A 19,403-nucleotide genomic window follows, 5' to 3' on the forward strand; every position below is an offset into this window, starting at 1 on the left:
GAGTTCCGCCGCCGCAAGCCTCTGTAGCCACCGAAAACCAATCTAGACCCGTTCCGGCACCCTGTCGGAGGGGGGGATCCCTCTCCGGTGGCCATCTTCATCATCCCAACGCTCTTCATGACGAGGAGGGAGTAGTTCTCCCTTGGGGCTGAGGGTATGTACCAGTAACTATGTGTTTGATCTCTCTCTCTCTCTCGTGTTCTTGATTTGGCACGATTTTGATGTATCGCGAGCTTTGCTATTATAGTTGGATCTTATGATGTTTCTCCCCTCTACTCTCTTGTATTGGATTGAGTTTTCCCTTTGAAGTTATCTTATCGGATTGAGTCTTTAAGGATTTGAGAACACTTGATGTATGTCTTGCATGTGCTTATCTGTGGTGACAATGGGATATCACGTGATCCACTTGATGTATGTTTTGGTGATCAACTTGCGAGTTCCATGACCTCGTGAACTTATGCATAGGGGTTGGCACACGTTTTCGTCTTGACTCTTCGGTAGAAACTTTGGGGCACTCTTTGAAGTCCTTTGTGTTGGTCCTTTGTGTTGGTTGAATAGATGAATCTGAGATTGTGTGATGCATATCGTATAATCATACCCACGGATACTTGAGGTGACATTGGAGTATCTAGGTGACATTAGTGTTTTGGTTGATTTGTGTCTTAAGGTGTCATTCTAGTATGAACTCTATGATAGATTGAACGGACAGAATAGCTTCGTGTTATTTTACTACGGACTCTTGAATAGATCGATCAGAAAGAATAACTTTGAGGTGGTTTCGTACCCTACAATAATCTCTTCGTTTGTTCTCCGCTATTAGTGACTTTGGAGTGACTCTTTGTTGCATGTTGAGGGATAGTTATATGATCCAATTATGTTATTATTGTTGAGAGAACTTGCACTAGTGAAAGTATGAACCCTAGGCCTTGTTTCAACGCATTGCAATACCGTTTGTGCTCACTTTTATCATTTGTTACCTTGCTGTTTTTATATTTTCAGATTACAAAAACCTATATCTACCATCCATATTGCACGTGTATCACCATCTCTTCGCCGAACTAGTGCACCTATACAATTTACCATTGTATTGGGTGTGTTGGGGACACAAGAGACTCTTTGTTATTTGGTTGCAGGGTTGCTTGAGAGAGACCATCTTCATCCTACGTCTCCCACGGATTGATAAACCTTAGGTCATCCACTTGAGGGAAATTTGCTACTGTCCTACAAAACTCTGCACTTGGAGGCCCAACAACATCTACAAGAAGAAGGTTGTGTAGTAGACATCATTCATAAGGCAGCGGAAGCAGCCCCTGCTGCTGGGGCGCCGGGTACGGTGGCGGCAGCGGGAAGGACGCCGGGTGGCGCGGCGGCGGGGGCGCGGCCGGGGCAGCTGGAGGCGCCGAGGACCCGCCGCGGGTGGTGCCGGCGGCGAGTGCGCTGTGGATGGCCCGTGCCTTCACCTGCTTGATCTGCCGCTCCTCCAAGCAGAGGTACGCAACGAATTTGGCGAAGGGCGGGTTGGGATGAGGCTGAGGTTCGCCACGGTGTTGCCGAAGTCCTCGTTGAGCCCGTCGGTGAGCGTGCTGAGGAGGAGGTCATCATCGATCTTCGCGCCAATATCGCGGAGCTCGTCAGCGAGAGTCTTCAGGCGGTGACAATAGTCGTCGATGGAGGTGTTGTCCTGCTGACACCCAAAGAACTCTTGCTGCAAAAAAACGCTACGCTGGAGCTGGTTGTCGGTGAAGAGCCCGTTCAGCTTGGTCCACACGACGCAGGCATCGTCACCGTCCTGCACGACCGTCTGGAAGAGGTCCGGTGAGATGGTGAGGAAGAACCAGTGGATGATCGTGGTGTCGATGGTGGACCAGTCATGGAACTCGGGGACGAGGCTGGAGTCGACGGTGCCGTCCACGTGGTCGATGAGGTGATACTCCCGGAACACAAGGGAGAAATACGCTTTCCACGTTAAGTAGGAGGAGTTCGCCTACGAGAGACGAACCAGCGCCCGCTCAAAGATGTTTAGGTTGCGGATGTCGTTCACGTCGGGAGGGTTGGCGTCGGCGAACGGATTGGAGTTGGCGGACGCAGAAGACGTGACGGACGACATGGCGAGGATGAGGTGGCCCGGTGGGCTCGGGTGCAGCAGCGACTTAGGTCGAGGCGGCGGGTTCGGCGGCGGAGCAGGCAACGGGGCTAGCGATCGGGTGGCTGGCGGGCTCGGGTGCAGCTGCTGCTAGCGTGCGATGTGGCGGCTAGCGTGCGATGCTGGCAACGCAAGGCAATCGGGTCAGCGGGGCGATCGAGTCAGCAGCGGCTAGCAGGGCTAGCGATTGATCTGTGAAGTGTTAGCGATGTGGGGCGATGCGAGGTTAGCGATTGATCTGTGCAGCGCTGGCGATGCGGGGCGGTGCGAGGCAAGCGATCGATCTGTGCAACACTGGCTAGCGGGGAAAGCGCGGGCGGGCGAGTGGCTAGGCAGCACGCGCACAGGGAGAGAAGGAGCGGCGGTCGGCGCGGGAGACGCGCTAGCGACGGCAGGGGCGAAAGGCTAGGGTTAGAACCTGGAAACTCATACCATGTATGATGTGGGAATTACGTGGTGTATTCCTCAAGTGCAAACGCACGTATATATGATATACAGGAGTAGGCCACGACCTCAACTATATAAGGCAACTAGAAAGTGGGCCCAATACATAATATGCACAACACATGTACTCAACAAAAAGTACCCGCAACTCGCCTTGCATTTTTATTTCTTTTTTAGAATCAGCTCCCCTTACAAATGGGTCCCTTGGTTTCGGATTAGCGGCACTTGAAGGTTTTTTTATGTTCTTTTTTTGTGTGTAACACTTGAAGGTTAAATCTGACGTCTGATTAATAGGTACACTTAAGGCTCATCTGGCCCACTTGAAGTCTCTACTGGATCAGCCTGCGCCGCCCGCCCAGGCCCAGCAAGCAATTAGCACAGCCCAGCTCGGCCCCGATACGAGTCAGTCAGTGTCGCCTCGTGCCCTAGCGGAAAACAGCAGCAGGTGTTTCGCATCTCAACCTACCCGCCGCCGCCGCCGCCGCTAATCTCAACAACGTTCGTCCGTCCGTCGGGGGGAGAGGAGAGGAGAAGAGAAGAGATGAAGCCGGTGGTGGGGATCGTGGTTTCGAACAAGATGCAGAAGTCGGTGGTAGTGGCGGTGGACCGCCTCTTCCACAACAAGGTGTACAACCGCTACGTCAAGCGCACCTCCAAGTTCATGGCGCACGACGAGGCCGAGACCTGCAACATCGGCGACAGGGTACGTACGCCCGTCAGTAACCCAAATCGCCTGCTCCCTCCCTCCCTTTGTCAACTGTGTGTGACCTTCAATGTGATTGTGATGTGCCGAATCCAGACCCATTTCTGCAGTCTTTCTTGCATATGTTATCGACTTGTGTAGAGTAGACCAAGCTGGACTTTCTTTGTCAAGTGAGAATCAAGTTCAGAGAGTTCATAATAGGGATTTTGGATTATTGAAAGTGACTAGTGCAATCTTCAGTTGAGTATGATGAAATTCAGAGTTCAGAATAGGGATCTATGTGGTAATGTCAAGTGAGTATGAAATTTTATCATTTTAGAGTTCAGAACAGAGAGCTTCCGATTTTACTCAGGGTTGGAGGGGATTTGGTCCATACAGCTGAAGCTTAACTGCAGGTTTGAACGAATAAATAGCACAATCGAGTCGCCGCCTTCTTCTCTCAGCTCACCTGCAGTATGGCGACACACCGGTGTAGCCCAGGCGGCAATGTTCAACTTCAACCTAGAAGAGTCGGAAGAAATTGACTGAACAATGGACCAATATGGACCATTAGATCTACGAAAATCAACAACCATTCTTCTTTGGATTCGCTCCTACTTGCTCGCTTAGATTTACATAATCAAGTGATGTCATTGTTTGGAGGTGACGTTTGGAGGGAAACATGTGCTAATCCAAAGTTCAAAACTGGTGCACCATAGTAGTAGGGATACGTCAACCTATAGAAGCCAGCTAGATTGAGCAGTTTATTTCTTAGCATATTCTCTTAGTTTACCTTTTGGTGTTTTCTGTTTATTGGGGCTGGTCCGTTCCATTGGATAGTTATGCAAACTATGTTTACATGTTGCTCTTGTAGCTGAGAAATTTTGAGGTCCATCCAAAGAATGTAGTAGATCTATTACTAGCACGCTTTCTAGCTTTTTTTACTCCAATAGATATATATCCATCAATACATATTCTTGAACATGTCACATAATGGCACAGCTGTTTTATGTTTCCACAATACGTCGACCTAATATTATCACCGGGCTGAAGCTATCTAGATATTTTTCACTGGGATGAAGCTAGCTAGATTTAGCAGTTTATTTCCTGGCATATTCTCTTCTGTAAACCTCAAACAAGATAGATCTGGTTGACTTTCTTAGGCTTGTAAGCTCAAGTTCCATTAAGCTAGCTAGTTTATGGGAGAAACCAAATTATTGTTTTGTTTGCCATCTTTAGAGTAAACAATCTTGCCTCTTGAACACTTGACTGATGATGGTTGTTGTTATAGCAATGGTGATTTTTTTCTCCTTCCATCCTTCATAATATTTTAGGATACCATCGTTTCATTTGAAAAGAGTACTTGGACTTGTTGTTGTGTGCATGTCATGTCAGTTAAGGCTGCAATTTGCTCATAATATGTTTTCTGCTGAACAAATTTTGCTTTCACCACCGGGAGATAGATCCACATTACTTAGCAGCGGTTTGGTTTTACAAACAAGTTTGACTTTGAATATAAAAGGTTATACAGTTGCTCTGTCGAATAGATTAATGAGTTTGCCTCGTTTTGTCCTGTGGTCTGTTTATCTGCTTACTTTTTGGAGACTAGTGCTCTTTTTGCACTATGATTCATTCACTCAAGGTGTAACATAACATAAACTATAACAGTTTTCTTCCTTCTTTCTTATCAATGATGGCTGCATCAATGTCTCTCCAGGTTAGGCTGGATCCTTCTAGGCCGTTGAGCAAAAACAAGCATTGGATTGTTGCCGAGGTTCTTCGCCGAGCTAAGATGTATGTTGCGCCGCCACCTGCACCAAAAGCTTCTGGTGCCACAACTCAACAAACTAGTACCAAGTCATCTGCCTGAAGATCCTCAGAGCCCAACACATACATGTCTTTCAGAATCTCTCTTCTGTACTGACCGACAGCATGTCCAGAACCATCTGACTGAATAAACATCGGCTGTTATGAACTGGTGGTTTTTGTGGTGCTCATCATGTTCAGCTTATCAGTTTATTTGTTTGCGATCCGAAACTTGGTGATGGGGAATTTATGTTGGACTGTGGAACCAATTTTCTTCACAATTCACACCTTCAAGTTCGCCCCAACAAAATTCTTAGGTGCAACTTAACCATTTCCACATGATAGTTCTCCATACATGGTGGAGGCCGTGTGATGGCGTTCATGCCGGAGCTGGGGCCATTCGATGTCTCTGGTAGCTAGCTAGTGTTCTGCTCATTGTGGCTGCTGTTGCTGTGCACCGGTGGCACTAAATTCCTGGCAGCAGTATTTCAAGCTTACTCTTTTGTTCTTGTAATAAAACGTTTGTTGAATGTACCTCGCTCAAATAAGTGCTCTTAGTTAGAACTATCGCATGGCGGCGTAATCCCAAATCTTATGCGAGTGTAGTGATGCTTCTATATCTGAATAAATATGTTGGTTGTGTGGGCTTTGCCGAAAAAGAAGAGGTATTCTATTGAGAAATAGTTCATCTCTGTTTATTTTTTGGTCTCTAAAAACGGGGAGAATTTGTTGGACCACATGGTATCTTTCTTTTCTTGAAGGGCTATTATTTAAGCATATTGTGGCATGATTTTCCAGATGAAAATAATTACGTGGTTCTGTTATCACGTCATCTTGCTGATTACTGGACTTATGTAACGACCAAGTTGTCACCGAGGTTTCGTGGTGTAGTTGGTTATCACGTCAGTCTAACACACTGAAGGTCTCCGGTTCGAACCCGGGCGAAGCCATCCAAATGTTTTTTTTTTGTTTTTTCTCGTATTTTCTATTGTGTAAAAAAAGAAAAAGAAAAACTCAATAACGAATTGAGAACCAAGTTGTCACCGAGGTTTCGTGGTGTAGTTGGTTATCACGTCAGTCTAACACACTGAAGGTCGTATTTTCTATTGTGTAAAAAAAGAAAAAGAAAAACTCAATTTGGCCCAAACAAGTCTCGAACCTGTGACCTTCGCGTTATTAGCACGACGCTCTAACCAGCTGAGCTAATAGGCCTTTTGTTGTTTAAATAGTTTTTCAGCTTTTATATTTATGTAAATTGAATAAAACTCGATGTTCAAACAAAATAAAACTGAATAAAACTCGCACACCGCCCCCCTTTGGTGAGAAGAAAAGAGTAAGAAGATCACTGGAGCCTCTTTTGGCTGAGCTGATGTTATGAATCACAAGAAAATCCATCTCTGCTCCAACCGATCTGCGAAATAACAACAAATCTTGGTCCTTGGCTATCTAGATTACCATTTCACTGCCCACGTTTGCAAGTATTCCTAGCTGTTGTGGCCCTTTTGTCATTGTTTCTGTGATGGGATGGGTAAGCAAATCATCTTGCAACAGCTACATAGTGATAAAAGTAAAAGACATGTGCAAGCGGGCAAGTAATCGCAACTATTCATGTGGTATCTCCGTAAGGGAGTTGTGCTAACAAAAAACAACCTCGCACAACGCAACTGGTTGGGAAATAAGAAGTGTTGTTTTTGTACTCATGACGAGACAATTAAACACCTCTTTTTTCACTGTAAATTTGCGCGTTCTGCGTGGTCAACCATCCAAATAGCGTCAAATTTGTATCCGCCCACAAGTGTTGCCAATATTTTTGGTCATTGGCTGGACGGTATTTCAAATGCATACAAAACGCTAATAAGGGTGGGAGCGTATGCCTTACTATGGTCGCTTTGGCTATGTAGAAATGATGTTGTTTTTAATGACAAAATTGTTTCTCCTTTACAGGTTATTTTCCGTTGTACACACTCGCTTCATACGTGGTGTACGCTACAACAAGCGGAGTACCAACCGCTATTCAAGGCGGTGTGTACGCTGTTGGAGCAGGTAGCTACGGAGGTTTTTACCCAACATGGATGGCAGCATAATCTCCGGCTCGGTCCACCATCTCTTTCGACATAGGCATAGTGTCGGTCTATGGACTCAACTGGTGCCGAATTGTCGGTCTTTTATCTTTCTGTTAATCAGACTACTTGTGTTTGGCTGTGTGCATCCTAATTATGCAGAGGCCGGGTGATACTCTTAATGTTTTGTATCACTTTGATGCTATATTTTGAGATAATAAAAACGCTCTTTATCGGAAAAAAATAATCGCAACTATACATACCCACTAAGCGATTCTAGAGAAAATAATAACTGCCGACTTTTGCATCACAGGATGCACATGGCCAAATTGCAAAAAAAAAAAATAGTGAGGACACTTTTTCTTTAAAAGGAGGATAATTAACCCCCAGCCCCTACATCAAGCGATGTACACAAGCATTGAGTGAGAACACTTTTATGGAAGAAGAGCAACCTTTTTCATGGTATTCCTCCCTTTTTTTTGAAATGGAGGAGGACCCCGGCCTCTGCATTCTGGATGATGCATGTAGCCACTTTATTAATTATTCACACAAGACTTTACAAAGTCATACAACAGTAAGACTAAAGCCGCCGTCTAGGCAACATCTGTCGCTACTCCTATCCAGTTGATGAAGGGATGCTGATAGTCTGGGCCTAATACTAAACAGACCTCGCAGCCAAACCTAACATCTAAGACCTAAGGTCACATGCAGGACGCCCGTCGGGTATGAGGCCGCGCAGCCACCTACCACCAATCCATCTTCAGAATTGTACTGCTGCATCAACCTTGTCCGATCTAACTGTTGTCGATGCCACCATGACGCCAGACCGTGTCACCCTCCTACGCGTCCATCTCCGCGCATCGAACGCCCAGTCACCACAGCGCCATGCCGCCGAGACCCGCCGCCATCAATGAGTGAGATGACGCACCGCTCCACCAAAGAATCCGTCCTCTGATCCTACATCCAGCCGCTGCTCAAAAACGATGCCCCCATGAGGGAAAATGACGCCAAAAGCACCGCCATCATCTGATCCGGAAACTCCGGATCTAGGTTTTCACCTAGAGCAGCGCAAGCAAGTCGACAGAAGTTGCAATGGCGATGTCTTCAACAAGATAACAATGCAAAAAGGTCGCCGTCGCAGCCCACCATGGTTATAGCACGGTTTTCACCGGCAGCCTCGTCTCCCCACTCGACGCCAGGACTGGATGCGAGAATCCACAACCATCTAGCCGACCACCTCCGGCGTAGAAGATGGCCACCACCTCCACGCCCAGGACCGGAGCCCCCGGCGTCCTCGTGTCGCGGGCCTAGTCCAGAGGCCGCGTGCCACGCCGGAACAAAGGGTGCGCACGATGGCTCGAGGAACCACCACCCAGATCCGAAAGGGATCCAGATCGGGCAACCTAGCAGCCGATGTGATCCCTTCCTCGCCGCCGCCAGCACAACAACCCTGGTCGCCGCCGGCCTGCGCCACCGCCCTTGAATTGGCCGGAGTAGGTCGCCGCCACCCAGATCCGACCGTCAGCCGAGGAAGGTTGCCGCCGCCGCCATCGCCGGCCGGAGTGGTATTCCTCCCTTTGTATTCTTGGAAAGGAATATAACGGCTTGCATGGAGCATCCAAGACTGGTACCGGCCACCTCACTTAATCATTCATCATCATGTCAATCTTTTGTTTGTGACTTTTAAAACCATGGACGTATGCATGGGGATAGAAAAGATATACTCTTATGATGAGAAGAAAAAATTAAGAGGATGAACCAGAAGAGATATCATCGCAGGGAGCAAGTAGGAAAATCAAGCTTGTAGGAGCCATCTACAAAATACTGCAAGAAATCTTTGCCCTTGTCTAGTTTTCCCATTTCACTGTCCATGCTTGTAAATATTTGTCTTTGTTGGAATCTTTTTTGTCACTGTTTTTGACTAATGTGATGTGATGCGTGCGCAAATCATCATGCAACCGTTACATAATAATGACATATATTATTATACAAAAAAACACAAGATTCCTTTTTTATTTCATTTTTTTCTCTGGCAAAAGATGGATGCCGGTGATGAGCCCGCTAGCATGCCATCTACAACTGGGAGTTGTTACAAAAAAAAATCCCTTGCGTTGATTTTGATCATATACTGATGTGTCATGTGGCGTTCAGAGTCTTACCATGTGTGTATGTATTTTGGAAATTTATGTATTGTATGTTGTTGTGCTTGGCTTGATTCTGAAGAAAAGGGATGCCCCATATGTATCAAGACCCATTGCTCTAGCCCTTTCTGTCATCGTTTTCTCCCCTCTAATGATGTCTTTGCGATTGAAAAACACGATAATCTTTCCATGAGAAAGAAGGAGCACATGTTCTAGAGTTAAACAAGCAGAGCGAGGCGAATCAATCGGTGTTCTTGCCAGGTTGCCAACCTGCATTCTGGAGGTTTCAATTTGGTTGTCAAGACCTGAGGCCTGCCTGAGGGGGTGCAGGTGTTGTCTTGCCAGCTTCAGTTTGCAAGGAAAAGACTCGCCCTGCTACAGAAGCAATGATACTTGTTGAGTAAGTAGGAACAGAGCAGCATGAATGGTGCGAAATTTGTGCAGTTACACTTACACATGAACAAAACAAAAGCACCCCATCTGCGACAGGTTTAGAAAATTCAGCGAGTGGAATCTTTTTCATTCCAGAAGAAAGGATGGTTGCAAGAAAAAAATATAATAAAAAATCTCAAAAAAGGGACATTTGGAAAAGATTGGTGAAGTGGATTTTTTTATATATATTCCAGAAGAATGGATGGTTGCAGGAACTGTTTTTTTTATCTCAAATGAAGGGAAATTTCAAAAAGCAAAAGCACCCGATCTGCGACACGTTTAGAAAATTCAGCGAGTGGAATCTTTTTATTCCAGAAGAAAGGATGGTTGCAGGAAAAAATTAAAATAAAAAATCTCAAAAAAGGGACATTTGAAAAAGATTGGTGAAGTGGATTTTTTTTATATTCCAGAAGAATGGATGGTTGCAGGAACTGTTTTTAAAAAAATTCTCGAAAGAAGGGAAATTTCAAAAAGCAAAAGCACCCGATCTGCGACAGGTTTAGAAAATTCAGCGAGTGGAATCTTTTTATTCCAGAAGAAAGGATGGTTGCAGGTAAAAATTAAAATAAAAAATCTCAAAAAAGGGACATTTGAAAAAGATTGGTGAAAGTGGATTTTTTTTATATTCCAGAAGAATGGATGTTCGCAGGTGTTTTTTTAAAAAAAATCTCGAAAGAAGGGAATCTTCAAAAAGTTTTTTGGGGCGAGAGAGGCTCGAACTGAAAAAGATTGGTGAAGTGGATTTTTTTTATATTCCAGAAGAATGGATGGTTGCAGGAACTGTTTTTAAAAAAATTCTCGAAAGAAGGGAAATTTCAAAAAGCAAAAGCACCCGATCTGCGACAGGTTTAGAAAATTCAGCGAGTGGAATCTTTTTATTCCAGAAGAAAGGATGGTTGCAGGTAAAAATTAAAATAAAAAATCTCAAAAAAGGGACATTTGAAAAAGATTGGTGAAAGTGGATTTTTTTTATATTCCAGAAGAATGGATGTTCGCAGGTGTTTTTTTAAAAAAAATCTCGAAAGAAGGGAATCTTCAAAAAGTTTTTTGGGGCGAGAGAGGCTCGAACTCTCGACCTCAGGATCACTCGCTTTAGCTATGAGACCTACGCGCTAGCCAACTGCGCCACCGCCCCTTGTGTTTTTCTTCTCATCACTCTGGTAAGATTCTATTCATCTTCATTCACAGCCTCAGTTTTACGTATGCAACTTCCATAGATTCCAAATGGTGTGTGTACATTTCTTCAAAGCTGATGCAGTAACAGCAGGCTCATATTGTTCATTTCATAGCCAACACAATGATAAAACTATCAAGCAATCAGTTCAAGATTCCAACGACCCCACTGTTCTCAAGAAGAGAAAAGAAAAGAGACAAAATATGGAGCCTACTTCTCAAGGATCCATCATTCCATCAAACTGTACTTTGGGGGCACAAATGGACCAACATGTTCAGCCCTTGCACTTCTTTTATTCATGTTCATGTGACAGCAAACCGATCTATCTGATATGAAAATAGATAATGGCAGGTTGTAATAAGATATTATTCATACTAGAATCCAAGTATGGGTGTATGTATCGATATTCTCATCACACCTCGAATAATCCAGGTAAGCATTAAGCATCATCATTAGTATAATGTTCACCTTGAAGCAAGTTGCTGGTACTGAATGATATTTCTTTTTTACATCCTTAGCAAAGATGATTTGATTGTATGGCAGATTTTAGGAACTACATCATGCATCTGGTAACTAGTAATCATCTGCAGTCTATATTCGGGCCTTATCCATGAAAAGAAAGGAATTGTAAACCTCGGAGTACCAAGACTTGATCCCAAACATTGATCTTAATGGTTTTTAATTATACAAAATGCAAACGAAGTCTAAAACATGAAACTTGGCATTGGTGTAATTACATCATCCCTAGAGGGTACTATAAAATTTGAGAAGGTTTCACAAACATTGTCATGTAAACTAAATCAAATTTGCTTTTTTTAGAGGGAAAGTGCCAGGTTTTAAGGCCACAGATTTATGTGGCTCCAATATCCCACCTCCCAACTCATCTGCTTTGTCGCCGACGTGCCATTGCCAATCGCCTCCTCCCCTCCCCCACCTCCCAACTCTCCTTCCCTCTACAGCCTGCCCGCCCCTCACAAGATGCATTGGAGATGAAATTCATAGCACCATGTGACCTGCAAAACTCAAAATAGTTTACTCGAATAAAAAAACTAAGTAATTGGGGTATGTGAACAGAAAAAGGCATTCGGCGACGAAATTCGAGATCTGGTCATCCCACCTTCAGGTGAGATGTTGCCGTCCACTATCACCACAGGGGGTCGGCAAAGGGATGGGGTGGCATGGTTGGCTAAGGAGGTGGACCGTGGAGACGACAAGGCTCTTCAGAGAGCACCCGAGGTGGGGCGGATGCGCGGTGCACCTTCGCTATGCAGGGAGGTGCATGAGGCGCTGTTGCTAGGTGGTACATACCGAAGGGAGGCACCACGGAGGGGCAGTGGGTATCAGAGAGAAGCGTGTTGGGGCAAGGAGGGAGGTGATGGTGTGCCGCGATGAAGGCGATGGAAGAGGTAGGGGAAGGGATCGTGTGGGGTGGTTCCAGAGCAGGAAGGGGCATGTTTTTTCTGGGGCGTGTGGTGCATGGTGCTAAAATATGGTTGGTGCTGAACGTGGGAGCAATACGAAATGTTGGATTCCAGTATGTGTATGGTGCAAATGTTTGGAATCTCCACCCTTCGTGCTTTTATAGGGGTAATAGATGCCACATGGCATATGTGTAGAATGCATTCACTTTGCAAAGATGGAAAAGCTTTGTTGAGTTTTACACTCGGAAAACATTGTGCACACAAACAAAAATAGGGCCGCGTCGCCCGTTCATCCCTTTATCCTGGACTAAGTGGCGAAGCTAAGGGTGATGGCTCTCAAGACCTGAGTCATGCCTGATGGGAGTGCAGGTGTTCTTGCCAGCTTCAATTTGCAAGGAATTCGTGCAGACCCAACCTGCTACAGGGTAGAAAATGAAATTCAGCGCTAGGAACAGCAAAGTGGAATAATTTTATTCCAGAAGAAAGGATGGTTACAGGAAATATAGGAGCAAAAAAGAAAATGGGGCGAGAGAGGCTCGAACTCTCGACCTCAGGATCACTCGCATAATTTAGCTATGAGACCTACGCGCTAGCCAACTGCGCCACCGCCCCAGTGTGATATATTTTCAAATCTATCCTTATTGTACCTTTAAGTTTCTTATCTGTGTGGTCATGGAGCCTACTTCGATACAGATCAGGTGTGCCCATCAAGCCCTTGCACCTTTTTTTTTTCAGTTTCACGTCTCAGCAAACTAAAACAGATAGTGGCCGGCAGGCTGCAATAACAAAATATTTGTTCATAACATGATCCATTTGCGGATACATCGATCCCATTTCACCTCGCCACATCAAGAGAAACATTAAGCAACGACACGATACTCACCTTGAAGCGGCAGGGAGCTTCGATTTAGGGTTGTTCTGTCGATTTAGAGGAGGAGCTCGGAATGATTTGGGTTGTGCTTCAACAATCCTTTGTTTTATTGGTCTGGGAACTCCGCTATGCGTGAGATTCTGAACTTTTATAGTTTTATGTTATGTTCAGAGTGCAGTCGTCAATGCTTTGGAGTACTTGGACATCCACCATCAACTTGAGATTGAAGAGGGGGAGAGGTGTGGCTGCTCCCGGGAGTAGGAAATCCAGTCTCGAATTACAATCCACTCAAAACTTCTTTTTCAAATTTCTGTGACTTCCCTATGATGCATCAAACATTACTTGCTGATTCCTACTCCCTCCGTTCCAAATTACTCATCATGTTTGAACTAAAACCACGACGAAATTTGAACTAAAACCACGACGAGTAATTTGGAACGGAGGGAGTACAAGCTTGTAGGATTAAAGATGTCATGACAATAAAATCATATGAATCAAAGAGGCCTTAATTCAGGCTGTCTCCGTTCGGCAGGAGCAGATAGTATAAATTGTCACACATAGACGTGCAAATACATCAAGCAAGCAAGAGAATGAACCCAATAAGATGCCTGAAGAATAGGTCTACGCCTGGAGAAGGAGATGCCTGAAAATAGCAACTACTAGTACAAAAGTACTGCACGCGCACGTAGCTATCCAACAGGAATTTCCCGGTCATAATAAATCCAGTAGCAAGATACACATGACTATTTGGCTGAAAACAACCTTTGAAGCAAAACTTACAATCACTCATAGAACCAGGTGTAAAGACACTTGGCAGGTTGTGGCATCAGACCTCAGTAAGGCCAAAGAGCAATGCCTTCAGTGAATAGATGTACTCTAGAGTTATGCTGGAACCACTAGCAGAGTAAACAAACAGAGTCCATGGAAAATCTTCAAGTAAGATGAGCTAAACATTCTTTCTGCTATAATTATTCTTGTAAGAAAGAAACGCAGTCCAGAAAATTAAGGTGATTCAAGTGCTTGTGCTTCGACTAGGCCCTCATCCCGCCGTCCCTAAACCCACCTGAAAAGTTATGAACAGAGTGAGATAAACAGCTGGGCAAGTGACAAAGTAAGTATTGCGCAAAAAGCCCCATGATCTTTGCAACCATAGTGAAAACACATTTAACAAGCCAAGCTTCTGTATTTATTTCATAAGCATCGACAACAATCTCACTCATTTATGGCCATACATACATCTCAATTGCATTCTCATTCTAACCAAGATAAGATGTCATAGCACAGATGCTTAACAGGCTGGCTCAGTCTTTGTCTACAGTCTAACATATCACACAGAGTTTACAAACAGATGTAGCTCAATTGCACAGGAAGGAGAATGAGCTTTAACCCACCAATAAGAGAAGTAGAATATGGGATATTGATCGCAAATATTGAACGTCACAGTCACCTGCCTTAACGATGTGACAATGATTTGCCGGCGAAGATGAAACCTGATGTGTGCCACTAGAACCTAAGAATTATAATTATAAGGTACAGCTCCTAAAAACACTTGTCAAACTAAAAAATAAAGACACACTCCTACTACGATTTGACACGTCACCTCTCTTATAATATAAGTTCACTTCACAATTTAGTATCAGTTATCTATACAAATAAATCTACAACTTTACGGTTGTCATGAAAATGTAATTCAATCATGTCCAGAGGTTGAAATTGTGCTACAAGATAAATGGGCTACAGTGAAGAAAAACAGAGTAATGCACAGGAGAACAGGGTGAATTCAGATTGCCATAGCTTCTGATGTACCCAACCAATCTTCGCATACTTCATCTTTTTTGTATGGTAATGAAATTATATACAATCTAATAAGAATAAGTTTGGAATCTACAATCTACCAAGACATCCATTTTCAAAATGTAGATTGGAAATTGCCCACAACATACTAATACAGTTTGGAATCTGCAATCTACCAAGACATCCATTTCCAAAATGTAGATTGGAAGCTAAATACAAGCAACGGAGATTGTTGTGCCACAACGCCCAAGTTAGCACAAACTGAATGTTTCTATTATTTCCACCCGCCGCAACTAAAGGAAATTTAATTTCAGGATAACAAAAGAGCCTTACAATGCAGCAAGGTAAACTTTGTGCAGTATCAGCTGATTGATATCCAAATTCATTTCCAACAATATCGTAACCTCACCTTTGACGCACACACATTCCTTTTTCTTACTTCTTCTTCCCCTTTCCTTGACCGCCCTTCGCCAAAATGGCCCGATGGGGCCTGCGTCTGCGCGTAAAAGCAAACTCCCCAAGCTTATGGCCGACCTTCCCCTCGGTGATCTTGCAACGGACATGAGTCTTGCCGTTGTAAATGAGCACGGAGGAACCGACGAACTCCGGCAGGATGGAAGACCTGCGAGACCAGATCTTCTTGCCGTTGAGATTCTCCCTCTTGTTCTTTATTCTTTGCAGGAAAGCGTCGACGAACGCTCCCTTCCATAGAGGCCTTGAGCTGCACACACACAGGACAGCAGGGCAGGGCATACATTCGATTCAATTTCAATGTTCAGAGGATCAGCTAGTCAGTTATCTGTGCACATACATAGTGAGCTGAGCCTTGTAATGGTGGTTACCTGAAGGCGCGAGTGAGAGGTCCGAAGCCGGAGAGCAGCGGAGATGCGGCGTGCTGGGCCCTGGGCGCCTGACCACGACCAGATCGCGAACGCGGTGGAACAAACCAACAAATCAGATCAACATCGGCGCAGGAACAACCAAGATTTGCATTTGAGCAAGGAGCAAGAGTTGGAGGGGGAGGGGGCACCTGAGAGATGGCCGCGGCCGCGGCGGCAGGGAGGGCGTGGCCGGACCTGGCGAACCTGGAGGCGATGAGAGAAGCAATCGCCATGGCTGCTGGCGGCGGCGGCGGCGGGCGTGGAGACCGGAGAGACGGAGAGGAAGAGGAGGAGCAAACCTTCCTTACCGGAACCACACTGTAAGCGGGCCATGGCCTTTGGCCCAACCCGTCAGATGCAGACCTGGCCAAACGGGCCGGCACGGCACGGCCCAGCACGTGCTAATCGTGCCTGGCCCGGCACGGCCCGCCATGGCACGTTTAATAGCCGTGCCGGCCCACGGGAGTGGCTCTCTGGCCCAGGCACGGCCTGATTATTAAACGGGCCGGCCCGTGGCACGTTTAGCACGCTAGCCCATCTGATTTTTAGCCTATTGGGCTATATTTTAGGCCTATTGGGCTGTAATTTAGGTCTTATATATATAAAAAATCTGAAAAAAAATTAAACGGGGCGTGCCGTGCCGGCCCGCGTGCCCAGCCTCCAGGCCCAGGCATGGCCCATGGCGTGCCGCGTGCCGGGCCTAGCCCGTTTAGCTCGGGCCGTGCCGTGCCTGGGCCGTGTCGTTCCTGCGTGCTACTGGGCCGGCGCAGTTAGCACGGCCCGTTTGGCCAGCTATAGTCAGATGAAGATGGACCAGCCCTATTTTCTTGTGTAGAAAAAAAGGAGCTAATCTTTCCGATAAAGCCCCTGGACTTCTCATGAATTACGAAAAGATCCAACCAGCGTGAAAATTTGCCTCCCCCGACTTTTTGGTAATTGCATCAAATTTGAAATTTTACATTTTAGTCCTCGTAGTTAACTTTAATTTTCTATTGGTAAATGCTTTCTAGCGCTTTTAAATATGATTATTTTTGTAGCTTTTATTATGTAAGTAATCCGAAATTGCTTTAATCATGAATTGTTGCTAGTAATCATACTATACGCGTGGAAAGCTGGAACCGAATTATTACTTTGAAATACGCTACCATTATGTACATATATTGCCATGTTATTTACCCGAAGTAAATTTGTATGGCTTTATTAACAAAGAATTTGTCGAAGTTAGCATTGATGGGCACAACTATCTCGCCTGGAGATCGGATGTTGAAACCGTACTGAAAGGAAGAGGTTCTGGAAACACTGTCGCCGAAGGTGCAGTCGATTGTGCATTATGTCGTGCCTTGTTGTTTACCGTATCAGTTGCTTATTTCCACTTTTGCTTTTTCCCAATAGCTTTCGGTAACGATATGGAGTGCGGGGATTTGTTCGACTATGATTTGTGGTTTCTATCTTCTTCAAAATGGGATTGCGGGCAAGAACGATCATTACCTTGGAAACCATTACTAGCTTTGCTTGCTAGATGTCCTGATGCTATTGTTTGGTCTCGCTACCTATCACTTGTTTGCAAGCCTTCCATTTGCCACTTGTCTACAAACTATGCTGCCAAAGCTCGGTTTTAGAAGGAATTGGGTCAGCCTTATAATGAAGTGTGTGACCACAGTTAGATATCAGATTAAAGTCAATGGAGTTGTAACTCAGCAGTTAGGCCATCTAGTGGACAGCGGCAGGGGGACCCTCTGTCTCCCTATCTATTTGTCATATGCACTGAAGGACTCTCTGCCTTGTTACATGTGACTGAGGAGGAAGGATGGCGTCCGTATTTGCCAAGCGGCACCAAGTGTTTCACATCTATTTTTTGTAAATGATTCGATGATCATGTTAAAGGCGACATAGGAGGATGCCAGTACCCATCGAGGACCGAATCTGATTACATGTGTTAGTGAGGTTATCTGCCCAATCACGGGGGGCCCTGGGATGAGCAGCTTGTTAAGGATATCTTCCAGTCGGATGATGTGCGGTATATTATGTAAATTACCCTACATGAAGGAGTGACTGACTTTGTGGCTTGGCACTTCGACCGCAAAGGAAACCATAATGGTAAGAATGCTTATAAATTGTACATTTGAATCCAGAAGCAAGAAGAAAGGAATGGGGCTGCCGACAACAGTGTTGTAGCAGCTGGATCTCTGGATAGGTGGGACGACCAATCCTGAAGAAAATATGAAAACTATCGTGCCCACGCAAAATTCAGATGCCCACCTGCTGTGTGAAACATGAATCATTGGCATACTGTACCAACTTGGTGAAGAGAGGCGTCAAGCTTGAGAACACCAAATGCTTCTTTTGTGGGTGAGTGGATGAAGATGGAACACATCTTTTTGTCAAATGCAAAGCCATCAAGGAAGTCTAAAGGGAGATGAATCGCATAGAGGTTCGCCCCCTCGAGGTATTTTTGAAATAACTTGGGCTAGTCCTCAAAAATCGTTGCCCCCCTGCCTAGCAAGCAGCCGTCCACCACGGGGCAACTCAAGGTTTTGGCTCACTGTCCACTTAGCATAGACGGATGGGTCCAAGGATAGAGTGCGTGTGAGCTAGGTAGAGACCCACCAGGAGGCCTTTGTGGACTAGGTTTACATTAGATCGAGGACTTGCTACACGGGACTCCTAGAACGCATCATGTTTACACGTTGACGAAGTTTATGGGTATGCATGCAACAATCTATGATGGAGGAATTGAAGCACCCCTACAGTGTTAAATCTTTCAAAAGTCGTGTCCGCAGTTATAGACGACTTGGAAATTTATAACATCTGATTGTAGAGAACTTTAACTAATAACTAAACCTTGCCAACTGTGTGTGTACTGTCATTTTCTCTTCTTATGAGTTTGGGATCAAGAAGAGGACACAGTGGGGTTATGAATGACTCGTAGGTTGGTGTTCAGGATCACTTATGCACCCGCTCCCCCCTTTTTCGTAGAACTTATCTTGTTCTAGTACTAGTTGCTTTACAAATGCTTAGTGCTTGCTACAACCTCACCACTTAACCATATCTAACCTTTTAAGTATTGTTAGTTATGATACCCTTGGTAATGAGACTTGTTGAATCCAAAAGGCTGGCGCATACTACAACACCACCAGATGCAGGTACAATGTAAAGTGATGCTCTAACGTGAGAGTGATGTACGTTCTATTTGGAGTTCTTCTTCGATGATGATCATTAGGATGGGATCCCGGTTGGCAGCCTGGGATTAGTGGGGTGGATGTTGCTTATTTCTCTTGCCTCTTAGGCATATTTGCTTCTTATCCATACTCGGATTGTGCCTTTTGGATGATGCTTGTAATGTAATGTTGGGTCATGTGACCTTTGATTGGTGATATAGCTATGTATGGCATTTGTATGCCGTATGTTTATTCTTGTATCTCATCTTTTCATGTGTAGTTGTATTTGTTGTGATGTCCACCTTGTTTCTGACATGTGACACCTGCATGTATGGTATTAGTCACATGTTGGGGTAACCAATATGCGCTTCTATCCTTAGCAAGGATTGAAAAATC

At 45.0% G+C, this 19,403-nt stretch overlaps 2 protein-coding genes, 1 long non-coding RNA gene and 4 other non-coding genes across 7 annotated transcripts; 2 read left to right on the forward strand and 5 right to left on the reverse strand.

Moving 5' to 3' along the window:
- Nucleotides 1-2,988: 2,988 nt before the first annotated feature.
- On the forward strand, nucleotides 2,989-5,364 carry LOC125546366 (uncharacterized). Its single transcript, XM_048710614.2, has 2 exons — nucleotides 2,989-3,290; nucleotides 4,987-5,364. Exons 1-2 carry the CDS (start codon nucleotides 3,129-3,131, stop codon nucleotides 5,137-5,139), a joined length of 315 nt encoding a protein of 104 aa, XP_048566571.1. The 5' UTR covers nucleotides 2,989-3,128; the 3' UTR covers nucleotides 5,140-5,364.
- A 587-nt stretch (nucleotides 5,365-5,951) lies between these two features.
- Nucleotides 5,952-6,025, forward strand: TRNAV-AAC (transfer RNA valine (anticodon AAC)). Its single transcript has one exon. It is a non-coding gene; the product is annotated as a tRNA-Val (tRNA).
- Nucleotides 6,026-6,213: 188 nt separating this feature from the next.
- TRNAI-AAU (transfer RNA isoleucine (anticodon AAU)) lies at nucleotides 6,214-6,287 on the reverse strand. The gene has a single exon. It is a non-coding gene; the product is annotated as a tRNA-Ile (tRNA).
- A 4,469-nt stretch (nucleotides 6,288-10,756) lies between these two features.
- TRNAM-CAU (transfer RNA methionine (anticodon CAU)) lies at nucleotides 10,757-10,843 on the reverse strand. The gene is given in 2 exon segments: nucleotides 10,757-10,792; nucleotides 10,806-10,843. It is a non-coding gene; the product is annotated as a tRNA-Met (tRNA).
- A 679-nt stretch (nucleotides 10,844-11,522) lies between these two features.
- LOC125549554 (uncharacterized) lies at nucleotides 11,523-12,538 on the reverse strand. The gene is made up of 2 exons (XR_007301387.2): nucleotides 12,000-12,538; nucleotides 11,523-11,895 (listed from the first exon to the last, which is right to left on the reverse strand). It is a non-coding gene; the product is annotated as an uncharacterized LOC125549554 (long non-coding RNA).
- A 286-nt stretch (nucleotides 12,539-12,824) lies between these two features.
- On the reverse strand, nucleotides 12,825-12,915 carry TRNAM-CAU (transfer RNA methionine (anticodon CAU)). The gene is given in 2 exon segments: nucleotides 12,825-12,860; nucleotides 12,878-12,915. It is a non-coding gene; the product is annotated as a tRNA-Met (tRNA).
- Nucleotides 12,916-13,664: 749 nt separating this feature from the next.
- On the reverse strand, nucleotides 13,665-16,172 carry LOC125546367 (small ribosomal subunit protein uS19m-like). Its single transcript, XM_048710615.2, has 4 exons — nucleotides 15,999-16,172; nucleotides 15,811-15,878; nucleotides 15,378-15,689; nucleotides 13,665-14,237 (listed from the first exon to the last, which is right to left on the reverse strand). The coding sequence occupies exons 1-3, from the start codon at nucleotides 16,080-16,082 to the stop codon at nucleotides 15,404-15,406; spliced, it is 438 nt and encodes a 145-aa protein (XP_048566572.1). The 5' UTR covers nucleotides 16,083-16,172; the 3' UTR covers nucleotides 13,665-14,237; nucleotides 15,378-15,403.
- Nucleotides 16,173-19,403: the final 3,231 nt, after the last annotated feature.

This window comes from Triticum urartu, chromosome 3A (assembly GCF_056163025.1).
Source record: "Triticum urartu cultivar PI428250 chromosome 3A, HENAU_Tu73, whole genome shotgun sequence".
Classification (NCBI taxonomy): domain Eukaryota; kingdom Viridiplantae; phylum Streptophyta; class Magnoliopsida; order Poales; family Poaceae; genus Triticum; species Triticum urartu.